The following is a 16,563-nucleotide window of genomic DNA, read 5'->3' as shown; positions in this document are numbered from 1 at the left end:
TCATTATCATGACAATGAAAGTTGTTCATCGATGTAAAAGAAAATTAGTAAGAATATGAGGGAAAATTAATATTTTGATTCTAAATTTTTTCTTTTAAATTCTTTAATATTTTATATGTATACCGACAGGTTGATATCCATTTCAACTAAGTAACTGTTCAGATCCAAACATAAGAACCATTGTTGTATATATTGAATTTTTTAAAAGCAAAACTAATAAAATATTTTTATTAAATTAATTAAAAAATATATTATAATTTTTTATGTTAACAATTACGGATAAAATAAATTGTTACAAAGAAATCAAAATTAGAAAGATATATGTTATATCAGTAACACCAAATTTTAATTCCGAAATGAAAATATAAATAAAACAATAACCAAAGACTGCAAAGGAGAGTAAATAAGTAAAGTATTGACAATAAAGGAAAACGGGGATAAAAGTCACTTCCTCCCTTCACTTTTACTTATCGAAGTTAAGATATCAAGAAAAAAAAATCTTCTTTTTATTTTACTCTTCACATTAATTATTCATTTTCAAATCATTTTCTGAGGCTATTGAGACTATACACCAATAAATATGGATATTATCATAAAATATAGTATACTTTATTTGTTAATTCTCAAAGAACATGAAAAGTCAAAAGTGAACAAGTTATGTGTAGGAGAATTAAAATAACTTTTGGTACAAATTTGTATTGCTATTATTCGTCATCTCTTCACGTTTAAAGTATTGACAAAGAAGAAAAATAGAGATAAAAGTCACTCCCTTTGTTTATTTTTATTTGTCCACGTTAACATATCAAGAGAAAGAAACTAATATGGTAATTATTAATTAGTATGAAACTTCAATTATGTTGATTGTGTATAAAGATAACGACTATGCATATATTATAGGTATATATATTTGTATACATGTCATCCTTTTTTTGTATTCCTTTATTTATCATGGCGACCATCAAGTTAGGCAACGCAAGAAGAGTGAGGAGAATCATGCAGAAGGGGCTGGCCATTAATTTCCATAGAATTAATGAGTGAATATTTGTGTGTTCTTATTATTAATTTTACCCTTTAATTACTCATTTTCAAATTATTTTCGAAGGCTATTGAGACTTACACCAATAAATATGAATATTATGGTAAAATATATACTTTCTCTGTCCCATATTACTGGTCACTTTCCCTTTTGCACGCCCGTTAAGAAATCAGAAGTAAAAATTGTATTTTACTATCTTACCGTTATCTCTCCCCAATAAATACATTCTAATCAAAATTGACTATTTTCAAGAACATTTATTACTAAGGGTAAGATGAGAAAGATTTAATTAATTTTATCTTGATTTGTAAATGAACAAGTAATTTGGACATATATTTTTAGTAATGTGGCCAAGTAATATGGGACGGAGAGGATAAGATGTAAAACATTTAATTAATTTTATTTTGGTTCTGTAAATGAACAAGTAATTTGGACATATATTTTTAGTAATATTGAGTACTTCATTTATGAACAAGTAAAAGTGCACGGACGAAATAAATATATGTCGGACAATTAAAATTGAAATGCATACTTGTATACATGAGCAGAGAATAAATATTCAGTAAAAAAATAGTTTAGTAATGTGGCCAAGTAATATGGAATGGAGGGAGTACTTCATTTATTAATTCTTAAAGAACTTGAAAAGTCAAAAGTCAACAAGTATAAGTGCACGGAAGAAATAAATGTGTTGGAGAATTAAATTTGAAATGCATACGTGTATACATGAGAAGAGATAAATATTCAGTACTATGACACATGACCACGTGGGATAAAAAAGTAGTTAGTTAAAATGTACAATTTATATAGCTTGTGGTACAAATTTCTATTGTTGTGTTAGTCCTCTCTTCACACTTAGATATATTAGAAATAGAAAAGAAGAAAAATATAGAATAGAAAAATAGACATATATTTTTAGTAATGTGGCTAATATGGACGAAGATATATTCATTTTTATTAATTCTTAAAAGAAAAATATAGAATAGTGAAAAGTCAAGTATAGTAATGTGGCTAAGTAATATGGGACGAAGAGAGTACTTTATTTATTAATTCTTAAAGAACGTGAAAAGTCAAGTAATGTGGCCAAGAAATATGGAACGGAAGGAGTACTTCATTTATTAATTCTTAAATAACGTGAAAAATCAAAAGTGAACAAGTAAAAGTACACGGAGAAAATAAATATGTGTCGGATAATTAAAATTGAAATGCATACATGTATACATGGGAAGAAAATAAATATTCAGCAAAAACGTGAAAAGTTAAAAGTGAACAAGTAAAAGTGCACAGAGGAAATAAATATGTGTCGAAGAATTAAATTTGAAGTGTACACATGTATACATGAGAAGAGAATAAATATTCGATTATGACATATATCCACGTGGGATTTATTAATTCTTAAAGAATGTGAAAAGTCAAAAGTGAACAATTAAAGTGCACGGAGAAATAATTTTTGTAGGAGAATTAAAATTGAACTGCAGATGCTTATACATGAGAAGAGAATAAATATTCAGCTAGAACACGAAAAGTCAAAAGTGAACAAGTAAAAGTGGAAGGAGGAAATAAATGTGTCGGAGAATTAAAGTTGAAGTATATAGGTCTATACATGAGAAGGGAATAAATATTAAGTACTATAACATATGTCTATGTGGGATATAAAAATAGTTAGTTAAACTGTACAATTTATTAAACTTATGGTACAAGCATTCATTGCGTGTATAATTTTTAAAGCCTGTGGTGCAACCATGGGAAGCTGTGTTCGTCCCTTTACCATATTTATATATATACTAGCAATATATGCCCGTGCGATGTACGGGTCGAACATGTTTATTTACTTTAATTAGCCAGTCTTTAAGGTTTGTATTTTGAAAATAACTTTTAAAAATATTCGAATTTTTTATTATATATAGCAACATATACAATATGTATTTTATGTACCATCACTTTAGCTATAATTAAAAAATGGAGTTTAAAAATTAAAAGCATATGATGGAATTAAGTCTTTGAGATGGAAAGAGTCGGACTTTTTTCTCATTGTCATGACAATGAAAGTTGTTCATCGATGTGAAAAAGAAAATTAGTAAGAATATGAGGGAAAATTAATATTTTGATTCTATTGTTTTTTTAAATTTCTTTAATATATTATATATATACCGACAGGTTAATATCCATCTCAATTAACTAACTGTTCTGATCCAAACAAAAGAACCATTGTTGTATATATTGAATTTTTTAAAAGCAAAACTAATAAAATATTTTTATTAAATTACTTTATAATTTTTTATATTAACAATTATAGATAAAAAGAATTGTTACAAAGAAATCAAAATTAGAAAGATATATGTTATATCGTAAATCATCAAATTTTAATTCCGAAATGAAAATATAAAGTAATACATTTTAAAAATGTAAAGAAACAATAATCATAGAATACAAAGGAGAGTAAAATAAGTAAAGTATTGACAAAGAAGGAAAACGGGGATAAAAGTCATTCCCTCTTTACTTTTACTTGTCCACATTAACATATCAAGAGAAAGAAATTTTTCTTCTTCTTATTTTACCCTTTACATTAATTATTCATTTTCAAATCATTTTCTAAGGCCATTGAGACTATACACCAATAAATATGGATATTCATTTATTAATTCTTAGAGAACGTGAAAAGTCAAAAGTGCACAAGTAAAAGTACACGGAGGGAATAAATATGTGTAGGAGAATTAAAATTGAAGTGTATACGTGCATACATGAGAAGAAAATAAATATTCAGTATTATAAAAGGGAATAAATACTCAGTACTATGACATATGTCCAAGTGGGATTAAAAAGTAGTTGGTTAAAGTGTTCAATATATATAACTTTTGGTACAAATTTGCATTGCTATTGTTCGTCCTCTCTTCAAACGTATGGACAAAGAAGGAAAACGGGGATAAAAGTTACTCCCTCCGTTCACTTTTACTTGTCCACGTTAACATATTAAGAGAATAAATTTTTGTTCTTATTCTTAATTTTACCCTTCACATTAATTACTCATTTTCAAATCATTTTCCAAGGCTATTGAGACTTACACCAATAAATATGAATATTATGGTAAAATATATATTCCTCTGTCTCCATATTACTTGTCACTTTCGCTTTTACACGGCACTTAAAAAATTATAAATAAAAGATATATTTTACTATCTTACCCCTATCTATCTTCAATAAATATATTTTAATCAAAATTGATTATTTTCAAGAACATTTATTACTAAGGGTAAGATGAGAAAGATTTAATCAATTTTATCTTTATTTTGTAAATGAACAAGTAATTTGGACATATATTTTTAGTAATGTGGCCAAGTAATATGGGAGATAAGATGGGAAAGATTTAATTAATTTTATTAATTTTGTAAAAACGTAATTTGGACATAATTTTTAGTAATGTGACCAAGTAAATGGGATAGAGGGAAGACTTCATTTATTAATTCTTAAAGAACGTGAAAAGTCAAAAGTGAACAAGTAAAGTGGACGGAGGAAATAAATATGTGTCGGAGAATTAAAATGGGAAGTGCATATGTGTATACATGAGAAGAGAATAAATATTCAGTATTATGACATATGTCCGTGTGGGATAAAAAAGTAGTATAGTAATGTGATGAAGTAATATGGGACTGAAGGAGTACTTCATTTATTAATTCTTAAAGAACTTGAAAAGTCAAAAGTGAACAAATAAAAGTGCACAGAGACAATAATTATGTTCGAAAATTAAAATTAAAGTGCATACGTATATATATGAAAAGAGAATAAATATTCAATAATATGACATATGTCCATACGAAATTAAAAAAAAAGGAATTGGTTAAAGTGTATACTTTACGTGGCAAATGAAGAAAATTTGTGAGTGTGAAAACTGGAAATTGTGTGTTAGAAGTGCTTTGGTGAAACGCATGTACAGTACACGTGTTTGTCCAAAAGCCACAAAAATTCAATGGCCAATGAATTCTGGCCAAATTTTATGGTACAATTAATACTGCTCCCAGTACAATTATAAAGTGCAGTGTTCGTGCCCTCTTCTCCCTTATCTATAATAGAAAAGAAATGTGAACGTTAATGTATGTTTTGACCAAATAGTTTGTTTATTTTATATTCAACTCATTAGTCAAATTAACAAACCGGTCATAATCTCATCCATTCAAACTTTAAAGAATGGGGGGATTACAAAGAAAATGAAGTAATTTTGCCAATAATACAAATTTTAACTTTCACAGAATAGGGGTTACTAAATTGAGATGCTTCTATGTGGATGTCAAAAGTGGACTATTGCAAGGGTGCGTATTGTCTGCTATAAAATAGATATGAAATTAGTAGGTGTTTGGACATGCGGTTTGAAATCATCGTTGGAAATTATGAGTTGAAACCAGCGTTGGACATGCATTTCATCTTATGATTTCAAACAATGATTTGAAAAATTTTAAATACAAAATTTGACTCATAAGTTGATAAATATTTTTAACAATTACTCCAACCAATCATTTACCAACCTCATTAACTTTCACCAACCTTTATTTATGTCTACCATGTGGGAGGATTGAATTAAAGGGTAATTACATTACTATTCATGTTAAATTTTCATTTTTATTGAACTAAAGTTTGATCAATTGATGTTGTATTTTAGAAAGGCCTTCTAGTAGCGTATGAATTTTGTTATGAACTATAACTTGCTCATTTAGTAAGATTATATAAGAATTAAGAATGTTTTGATAGTTTTCACAACTTGTGAGTTTTTTATGTCTATAAAAAAAAATACCTTAAAATATCTAAATTACATGTTCAAACATGATTTCAAACCATGTCCACACGCTTCCTTAGATTAGCAAGCCAATGATAGTTTTTACTTTTTAGCATTACAAAAAGGCGTTTTTCCAAGTACAATTTTATGGCATCAGCAAAGCATTAATGGTGTTTGAAGCAAAGAAGTTTATCTTCAAGGAAGATTGTTTGATGATCTCAACAAAATATCTAACGGCTTTTCCTTCGTTTTCAGAACTAGCTGATCTCACCTTTGACTTTTTACGTTGAATTACGGCACATCAGTTTAGCTAGTACATATATTGGGGAATCACAGCATGTTTACAAATATCGATTTTCTAATTTAAGTATGTATTTGGTACGATAAATAATATTTTTCAAAAAATAAGTTATTCTAAGGTCATTAAAACTAAAAGTTCTTTTTATAACAAAGTATCTATATAATATAAAATTTCAGACATAGATAAGGTGATATGACACCTATCTTAGGCCACCATTCACATTTACCTTTTTTCTCATTTTTTTTTGACATTTTTTCCAATTTATGTGTTGTATTTAAAAGAAAAACAAAGTTAATTCTCTTAATGATGTTAAATGTGCCATGTTAAAAACTGAAAAGTCATATCTTTTAATTTTCTTAATTATGTTAAAATCCAAACCGTTAACCACATTCTTTATCTTGAATTTATTATATACCCACGTATGTTACATTCCCAGGATCATAAACTATTTGCTTTTACTTTCTTTTTGTTTAATCTTGGTAGTATTCCTTCATTTTTCTACATATTTTACTATCTCAATGGATTAAAAAGGCATCATACATTAAATAGTCCGTCGGAAGAGTTAACCCACGTACACTTTGCAATTCAGCCCATGTAGCATCATTGTCCTAAAGCCGTTTTTTGTTGATAGCCGTTTTTTGTTGATACTTACCAATAATTATTGGCAATTATTGTTAATCACCAATAAGTACCCAATTCATTCCTCTGCTAATTGATATATATCTTATATATATCTTCTCATATTTTCTTTTTGGGTATGCTATTATCTATATGTTGTGATTAGCATGTCTCGACAAGTTTATAATGTCTGAAGAAGCTGGGCAGATCATGGTGCTTTTTGGCAATTTCGGATAAGAAATCTCTATCTTTGGATGATACAAGCAACACTGAGAAATTACCAGATCAAACAAAGCTGTCTCTAGAGACAACTAATGATGCAGTTCCATACATAGGACAAAGTTTATGATGCTTCCTCTCTCAAATTATCTTCTCTAAATTTCCACATTATTATTTATGGATAAATCTTTACGTGGTTTAAGAGTCGGGGGATCACCTATGTTTTTTTCTAAGTTCATTAGTTTCTAAAGATCGAGAGTTGATTCATGCGGATGACTTGTGTGCGGTTGAATTGTGATATAAAGTTAGATATATCTCATTTTATCACCCTATTGAAACGCTGATTTGATTGAGAAATTGTGAGTATTTATTTTGTATGTTATTTTTCTGTGATTGCTATGATTCGAATTAAGTGCAACAATTCCGTTCTAATTATTGTTTTTTGAGGAAATTTTTTATTGCAGCTATTCTGCTTTTTACAATTTTGTTTACTTCCCGTTTTGTTTTCTTTTACTCAGAACTTTTTGCAAAGGAAGTACAAGATATTACTCATATCATTACCAATGTGGAGATTTTTTTAAAAGAAAGTGTTGTCACTCAGAGTCACGTGTTAAATCTATAATCTATGATTTATAAGAGAATTTTGTCTACGCCGCGCGAAGCACGGACAAATACATTAGTTCTTCAATAAAAGAAGAAAAACGAGTTTCCTCCCCTTTTCTCCGTTAATTCATTCAAAATAACTTCTATGTTCTAGGAAGTATGTTGGATAGCGAGAGCATTTAACTCCTTCCGTTACAAATTAGTTCCCCTATTTCACTTTTCTAAAGTCAAGTTATATCAGCTTTGACCAACTTTTAAACATGTACTTTTTTATCATCTCGATTTGAAAAATTTGCAATATTTAGTAGGCGTTTGGCCATGAAAATTAAATATTTTTTCACTTTATTTGGTATGTTAGAGTTGGAGTTGAAGATGAAATTGTATTTGGTAATAGTTTTTGTAAAAAATATTTGATTGTTTGAATGTATTGAAAGGTGAAAAAGTGAAAGAAAAAAAATTATATTTTGAAATTTTTATGGCCAAACACCATAAAATGAAAAAAGTGAAAAAATATTCGGAAAAAAATTGAATAATTCTCATGGACAAATGAATCGGCAAAATATATCAAAACCCCCCCGAACTATACCCGAAAAGTCGATATCACACTTAAACTATCCTGACGACCCATTACACACACAACATCTAAAAATCGAATTTATTACCACCCTACACGCTTATGTGGCATAAATTATAAAATAATTAAAAAAGAAGCGCGTGTATTAATCTCCTTTTAACAGTTCATTTAATCTCCTTGTATTCTCTCTCTCTCGTCATATGTCAATCTCCTTCCTTTCTTCTTCATCTTTTTCTTTAATTTTTCGATTTGCAACTTATTCCCTTTTTTCTCCTTTATTCAGCTTTCTTAGACATATTTTAATTACTTTTGTAGTTTTGTTTCTAAACTTCTAGATATTATAATACAAGTTGAAATGATGTAAAAACGGAATAAAACAACTTCATCGACCAAATCGAGTTCTTGAAGTTAAAATGGAAGCTTCATTGTTTTGCAAAAGAGAAGCTATAGTTTTTGGTGAAGTATTGTGCTTTGTTTTGTGAAAAGCAGGTGAGCTTTGTGTAATTGTTTTCCTTTTTTTTTTTTTTTTTTTCAAGAGAATGAAAAATCATGGCACTTTTTTGGTCCCCTAGATTTATTTGAAAAAGGAGGTTCTTTTAAGATTTTCTTGTCATTGTGTGGTTAAAATTGAGTGGAGGTTATGGGAACTGATGTTTCTCCTTTTTTTTTTTTTTTTTTTTATTATTATTATTTTGTTTCCAATTTCTAAGGATTACTATCTTGTGTAATCATTGATGATATTCAACTTCCCTTCAAATGGGCAACAATGAATTTGGTTCAAGAAGAAAAAAGATTTGGGAAGTGGGGGGGGGGGGGGGGGGGGAAAGTGGCGTGAAAGTGGCAGAAGAGAGGGGTAGGGTGGCAGTGAGAGGAAGAAAAAGAAGGGTTTTGGAGGGTGGCGAGAAGGTGGAGGAGAAGGAGGTGGGGTTGGGGGTGGCGGAATTGTGGAGGAGAGGGGGGATGGGGGAGGAGGGGAAAGGAAAAAATATAAAATATAAAATTAAAAATTAGAGGATTTTTTGACGTGGCGCATGGGACACGTGGCGCTGATGTGTGGGAGAGAGTGTACACTCTCCCCCAGTGCAACCGGTCATATTATACGAGGGAGTAAAAAAATCATTTTTTCATATATTAGGTGTGTAATGGGTCGTCAGGATAGTTTAAGTGTGATATCGACTTTTCGGGTATAGTTCGGGGGGGTTTTGATGTATTTTGCCCAAATGAATCCTTACTATCATGTACTCCCTCCGTTTACTTTTACTTATTTTCACTTTTACTTGTTACTTTTAGCATTTCAAGATAAGATAATTTTTTTTCTATTTTACCCATAGTATTAAATATTCACTTCAAATCATTTTTCAACTTCAAATCATTTTTCAAATCCAATAAAAACTTGCACCAATTAATATGGGTTCATTGATAAATTATGCACTTCATTTATTATTTTTTAAGGATGTGCAAAGTCAAAAATGGATAAGTAAAAGTAAACAGAGGGAGTAATTTTTTAATAGCTAAATTTAATTTTAAATATTGAATATCTTATTCAATATTATTCCTTGGAGCAATTCTTTGAAAAATCTACTTTCAACATTAAATACAACAGAAAACTTACATCAGGAGAGAACAAACAGACCTCTGCAAAATTGATTAATTTACAAAATTGACAAGAGATTGATAGAGGGGAAAGAAAACGACAAGATAGGAGGACGAACTCTCCTCTTGTTGAAATACTGAAGAAAGAACTAAAATTACACTTTATGAACCCCTAACTACTTTTCCAAAAACTTAGGACCCTTTCTGGAAAATTACGAGTATCACCTAATTCTGGAGCCTAAAAACATATACCCTGGCTATCTGATAGATTTCTTGTAGTACAAAAGTTTTTACAGAAGTCCTTATATTTCCTCCATTGATCACTAACGTCCCTGGCAATGTTTTTTGCATCATTTGTAGTCCCTAAAAGCCCTCTTCTTGTAAACCCCACTGTGTACAATCCATTCCCCCCTTTCCAACTATTTGGAAATGGTGTCTTTGGCATCCCTTGCTCTGTGAAGAAGTCACCCTACGAATTTGATACCGAAAACTAATCAGTATTTAAAGTTTAAAATAATATTGCTATATGCAAAACAAATGCACTTTTTTCATTAAAAATATTTAATAACTCCCTTAAAAAATAGATTAAGACTGAGAATTAATTATTGTTATGAGTTGGGATATTTCATTATTAATTTTGGAAAAAGAAAAATATCTTGCATGTGATAGACCTGAAATGACCTAGAAGTCTCTAGAAGTTGGTACTTTCACTACATCTAAACCATAGGACATATGCCACTATGCATGGTCTATTAAGTGCACTCCTCTCTTTACATATATGTTTGGTCAATTTTGGACAGCAAAATAATTACCACTAATAAAAGTTTAATTATATGACAGTACTTAGTCTATATCTCTATTATAGTGTATAGGCCTTCATTAAATATGAAAATAATAATTGAGACAGGAGTTGTCATTAAACTTGTTTTTTCATTATTGTATTCCCAAGCTTTAGGAAGTACACAAGTGTTAAACTTTTTTCCTTCTGGGGTGCCTTTTGGCAAAATGCAGAAAATAGATAAAATAGATGGGGTGATGATGGGGGGAAAGTTCAGACAAATGAGATCAGAAATTCTCTTTTTTGATTTAAGAAACGTTTTGTAGCCTTCTGCATGTGTAAGAATGAAAGTGATGTGAGATTGAGAGTAAAGATAAAACTAGAAATTTTATTATGGCAACAGCAAAATCCTCATTGGCTTATTATCCCTTTTGTCATTGCTCCATGCACAATACTTTTATTATTTTCATTCTAACAGTTAGAAAAATAAATAAGTTGAAGAAAGTATTATTATACCTTAAACCAAGAAGGCACATTGCTTTTGTAACCTGTTGCTAGGATTATTGAATCAAATTCTCTTTCTTTGCCATCTAAAAACTTTGCACCAATTTTAGTTATCTCCTTCACACCGGGCATTATCTGCAAGAATATACAAAAAAAAATTAGAAAAATACTAAAAATACCATGATACAATTTTGGCCAAATACAAGAATTTTTGAAAATTTACCTGAATTTTCCCAGTTCTAATCTGTGATAATGCCCCGACGTCGAGTACCGGAGTTTTTCCGGTGACATTTTTCAGCTCAAGTGGACCGGTTTTTGGTCGCCGGAGACCTAACTTGTCTGTACTACCTAAGGTCAAGTTAGCTACTAGTAATAGTAACTTGTCAACCATTCTTAAAGGCATCCATTTGAGTAGTGCCATAGCTACTGAAAATGTTGATATCCCTAACATTTCCCTAGGTAATACATGCACCTGCATCCAGAAAAAACATCAAATAAAAAAATTAGCCAAATCGAAATTTGCTCCAAACATGCTTAAATTGACACACAAACTTATCAATTTCCCAAAAATTTGAAAATGTACCACAATAAAATAGACAAAATGGTGTAACAACCAAGAAAAGTTGGATTTAAAGCATGATTCATTAATAGTAACATTTTTACTACCAAAAATTGTGATGGTGTCATAAGTATCTATTCCTTTTGATTTGGAGTAATTTAACCCCAAAGTATAATTTTCCGACCCTAAAGCAAGTACCGGATATCAAAAAAATCAATTTCTGTTTAAAGAAAAAAAAAAAAAAGGATAAGGGAAATGTACTTACAGAATTTCTGACGACCATGTGAGCGATGGCATTATGTCTACAAAGGTCTAAGCTAACTTCCATACCAGAATTTCCACAACCAATTACCAAAACCTTTTGATTATTAAACGCAGTACCAGACTTATAAACACTTGTATGAATAACAGCTCCTTTAAACTTATCAATCCCTTGAATATCTGGTATCACTGGCTCAGCATTTTCCCCTGTTGCAACAATCAACCACTTTGACAAATACGTAAAATCTTGAGTTTGTACCCTCCAAAACCCACTAACATGATCAAATTCCGCAACTTTCACAGCCTGCTTAAACTTAGGGACAATAAAAAAGTGCCTAGCATATTCTTCCAAGTAAAAAATGAACTGGTCTTTTGTAGGGTACTTTGGGAAATCTTTAGGAAAACCAAACAACGGGAGTTGACAAAACTGTCTAGGGAGATGAAGTTTAAGGCGATCATAAGTTTTGTGTTGCCATAAAGAAGCAATACAATCACTTTTCTCAAGAATGAGTGAAGGGACTCCATTTTCTTTAAGGCAAGCTGAAACTGCTAAACCAGAAGGACCTGCACCTACTATAATAGGTCCATGAACCCACAGCCATTTAGGTTGTTGATCACTATTTTCTTCTTCTTTACAAGAACTCATGTTGCAAAAAGAATATATATGAAAAAAGGGGTTTTCAAGAAAAGGGAAAAGTAACTTTTTTTCTCTTTTAGCCTTTTGAACTGAGAGTTCCCTAGTTTTTTTTAAGCACTCTGTAATACTTTAGTAGCTAGAGTTCCTCTGTTTCTTTTTTTACTATGAGAAAGTGTAGAGTGCAACAAGTGGAATTTAAAGAGGAGTGAAGGTGGGGGTGGTCTAGGTGAGGGGGTATAGGGGGCGGGGGATTTGAATTTCCTATTTAAGGCTTTTTTTTTTTTCTTTCTTACGCACTGCATAGAATGAAGAGAAAATAGCAAGTGACGGAAGGGGAAAAAACAGAGGGATTATTAATGAGGAGTGTGTTAAATGTAGGCGTGAAGGTTAAGGAGAGGATTTGGTTCTCTTTCTCAAGGCTCTTTCTGCTTTCTCTCTCTACTGCAGAGTTTTGGGGTTGCGCTACGGAATTGTTATTGAGTTTGAGGCCAAAATAAGCTTTATAAATGAATTATTATTTCATATATATATGTGATTTTGCAAGTTCATGAGAAAAAAGTATTTTAAGCTTCATGCATATAAGTCATGTAAGATTTATTTGCTCTATTGAAGTTAAGACGTCGGGTGCCGATCCTTTCCATCAAGAATTTGAGACTTGACATTAGGAAATTATGATATCTATGGAAGTAAAGAAATTGGTTGCAAAGTCATGCATAGGCAGGGGCGGCTCAAGAGAGCCGGTGGCTTAAATCCGGCATTTAAATGGAGGCCTTATATTTATTTAGTAAAATTTTAATGTATTTTATTTGTTATTTATTCTTATAGCTTTTTTAAATTGTATTTTTTTTCAATTCACGTTATAGTCAATTCGTGTAATTTTTCATGAGTTATTAACTGAATCACGAGTCTTATATTCTGTGTTGTGATCATTTCATCGATTTAGTTTTTTTTTCTTTTGTTCAATTGATTGTTACTAAAAAGTTTTCAAAATTATTTTATAAGCAATGGAAACATTTAAAAATAGAAGTAGGACTTCAGGCCAATAAGAGTATCATCTTCTACATATAAATATTTTCGTATCACTTTAACTATAAAAATAGATTAAAACCGTCAGTGACTATTATGCCTTAAAAAATATTTAAGGGCTTAATACTATCTTTTCTATTCTAATTGTTTAATAATCTACTTAGCTTGAGCTTAAAAAATATCCAAAAAGGCACTCAAAGAGTTATAGAAGATCTTACAAAGTCAAAATTATAAACTAGATTGATTTAAGTTGAAGTGAATTAAACCATATTACAAAGTAGGAAGTAATTATAAATTTAATTGGCTACAACTTTTAATTGTAATTACATCAATCATATTTCTAAAAAGTAGCATAAACTTTGAAAATAAATATATATGTAATAATTGATAAATAATTGACAGTAAAATTATCTATCACTAATAATAAATATATAATTTTTTTAAATCATATATTTAATACCAATTATTTTGGGGCCCTAATATATTTGGGGCCTAAAGCTACTGCTTTGGTGGCTTTAGGCTTCAGCCGGCCCTGTGCTTAGGAACAAGGAAGAATTAAAAATAGTATGACGATGTAAACTTTTATAATCGAAATCAATCCAAATATACTTTAGACAATAATTTGTAATCGACTTTTATAATCTATAGTTTGTGCATAGAGCGTAGACCTATAAAAAAGGGTGAGATGCCCTATAAAACCGATAAAAATGCGATGTATAATTCGTGTCACACAATCAATTAAAGTGACAGTATGTGCGAGGATGTGCCACTGAGGAGGTGTGAGAGGTTGGTTATAGTAGGAGTTACGAAAGGTAGGGGTAGGCCGAAGAACTCGGGGAGGTGATTAAACAGGAAATGGTGCAGCTCCAGTTAACTGAGGACATGATCTTAAATTGGAGGGTATAGAGGTCGAGTATTAGGGTAGATGATTAGTTGACAGAGTGTTATCGTACATTTAGTCGTATGATTTAGGTAGTTGCGTATTTTCTTGCAATCGCTAATGTGTATTGATATTTGTTACTCCTTCCGTCTCATAATAAGTGTCCCCTTAGCCAAAAACACACGCATTAAGAAATCAATAATGCAATGTGAAGTTTACTTAATTACCCCTATATAATAAAAATAAATTACGTTTTTCTCTTGATTAGAGCATGCACAAGTAGTAAACCTTTTGATATTGGGAATCCAATAATATCAAGTTATTATGTGGCTTTTCCAATCATCACTTAAATGTTACTTTAAGTTGTCACTTTTTGTCTAAGGGTAGAATTGAAAAAATCTAGTCAATTTATGTTTTGGTTTCCTAAGGTGACACTTATTATGGGATAATTTTTTTTTTTTTGTTAAGGTGACATTTATTATGGGACGGAGGGAGTACTATATTTGTTTTGTACATTTGCTATTTTATTGTCTCTTTTTCTTTTCTACATTCTTCTATCAGTTACATTTCTTTTGAGTTGAGGGTCTATCGAAAATAGCCTCTCTATCCCATAAAGATAAAGATAAGGTCTGTATACATCTTACCCCCCACAAATTCACTTTTGGAATTGCGCTGAGTATGTTGTTGTAAATCAGTTGACATGCGATAGCATGTATTAGTAACTATTATGGTAAGCGTAATTTGCTAACTTAAAAAATAGGCCAAAGTCATAGACAACCCCCTAAATTTGTCCACATATTCCTCATGGCCATCTAAACTGACGCTTGTTCCGATTGAACACCTAAATCCCTCCGAATTTGTATCACATAAATACTTTTTGCTGATGTGGCAAAAAAAGTGAAGCACACTTTCCTTGGGCGCGTGACCTACTCTTAAATATTAATTTTCTTTTTTTTTTTTGGTTAAAACATACCTCTTTTAAAAAATATGACTTTAATTAATTTTTTTTTTTTTAAAATGGCCCCTGCATTTAACCCTTGCGTCAGTCACCTCCCCCCACCTCTTCGTCTTCTTCAGTATTTTTTTTTTTGTTCTTTTGCTTTTATTTTCTTTGATTCTTTAAATAAAAATAATTTGTGAATTAGATGTTTCTTTTGATCACCATTTTCTTTATCTTTTCTAAATCTGAAAAGCACCATCTTGTTCACCGGAAAAATGCTTACCACTACTACCACTCTTTTTTTTATTAAGTGTGCATTCTCACCTTTCATTGATTAACTTATATTTAGCAAGAACTTTATAGTGGTGTGAACTTCGGTTGTGTGACGGAGGTGGTAACGGGGTGGTTTAATGGTGATTTATGGGTGGAGAAAAAATGGTGGTTTTATTTTTGTGAAAAGAGAAAGAAGATAAAGATGGAGATGAGGAAGAAGACCGATGATGGAGAAAGGATGAGCAATGACGGGTGGAGGAAATAGTGGGTGTTTTTTTCGGTGGTTGGGCAGCGGTCAGATGGAGGTGGTGGTGGCTGGCTAATTGTTTAAGTTTACAATTTTTTTATTTTTTGTTTTTTACTTAAGTTCTTTTTTTAATAATTTTTTAACCCCTCTGCCACATGTCATTTTTTAATTGGTCATTTTACCATGTCACCGTGAGTGTAATACACACAGTTTATATTTTTTGCTGATTGTAAAAAAGGTGTCTAAATGGTACAAATTCGGAGGGGTTTAGGTGTTCAATCTGAACAGACGTCAGTTTAGGTGGTCATGAGGAATATGTGGACAAGTTTAGGGGGCTGTCTATGACTTTGGCCAAAAAAATAATTATGTTCTTAAGTTCTTCCCAACATATGTAGGAATAGGTTCAATCCAAAAAACATGAATAGGTTCAATCCAAAAAACTTTGTATATAATTTAAGTCCTTGGGTCGTTTGGTTTATGAACAAAGTTTTACTTGAATTATAACGGATGGACTAAATAATAATTAGATAATTTTATGGATGTACTTTTTCAGATATTTAATTTATTGATTAAAATGGGATTAAAAAAATTTATATAAAATATTTCTTTGGCTTAATAAAATATTAATTTATTGATATACTCATATAAACTTTCCAATTAATTAAACTTTGACTTTCTTAAAGAATTTTGAGATAAGAGTTTGATAGAAAGACATCTTTGTTATTTAAGGTAATGATTTATTTTTGGACTAG

At 30.5% G+C, this 16,563-nt stretch overlaps 1 protein-coding gene across 1 annotated transcript; it reads right to left on the bottom strand.

Annotated features, from left to right (window-relative positions):
- Positions 1–9,732: 9,732 nt before the first annotated feature.
- On the bottom strand, positions 9,733–12,803 carry LOC132052048 (probable indole-3-pyruvate monooxygenase YUCCA4). Its single transcript, XM_059443389.1, has 4 exons — positions 11,813–12,803; positions 11,212–11,460; positions 11,001–11,123; positions 9,733–10,175 (listed from the first exon to the last, which is right to left on the bottom strand). The coding sequence occupies exons 1-4, from the start codon at positions 12,452–12,454 to the stop codon at positions 9,945–9,947; spliced, it is 1,245 nt and encodes a 414-aa protein (XP_059299372.1). The 5' UTR covers positions 12,455–12,803; the 3' UTR covers positions 9,733–9,944.
- Positions 12,804–16,563: the final 3,760 nt, after the last annotated feature.

Source organism: Lycium ferocissimum, chromosome 4 (genome assembly GCF_029784015.1).
Source record: "Lycium ferocissimum isolate CSIRO_LF1 chromosome 4, AGI_CSIRO_Lferr_CH_V1, whole genome shotgun sequence".
In the NCBI taxonomy this organism is placed as follows: domain Eukaryota; kingdom Viridiplantae; phylum Streptophyta; class Magnoliopsida; order Solanales; family Solanaceae; genus Lycium; species Lycium ferocissimum.
The sequence above is the reverse complement of the archived record's forward strand: the minus strand, read 5'-3'. Positions and strand labels throughout refer to the sequence as shown.

Bases quoted from the DNA above. Each gene is read 5' to 3' on its own strand.
- LOC132052048 (XM_059443389.1), bottom strand. From the start codon at position 12,454: ATGAGTTCTTGTAAAGAAGAAGAAAATAGTGATCAACAACCTAAATGG. The intron at 11,461-11,812 runs GTAAGTACATTT...TTCTGGATGCAG, and splicing joins ACATGGTCGTCAGAAATTCT to GTGCATGTATTACCTAGGGA. The intron at 10,176-11,000 runs GTATAATAATAC...TCAAATTCGTAG, and splicing joins ATGTGCCTTCTTGGTTTAAG to GGTGACTTCTTCACAGAGCA.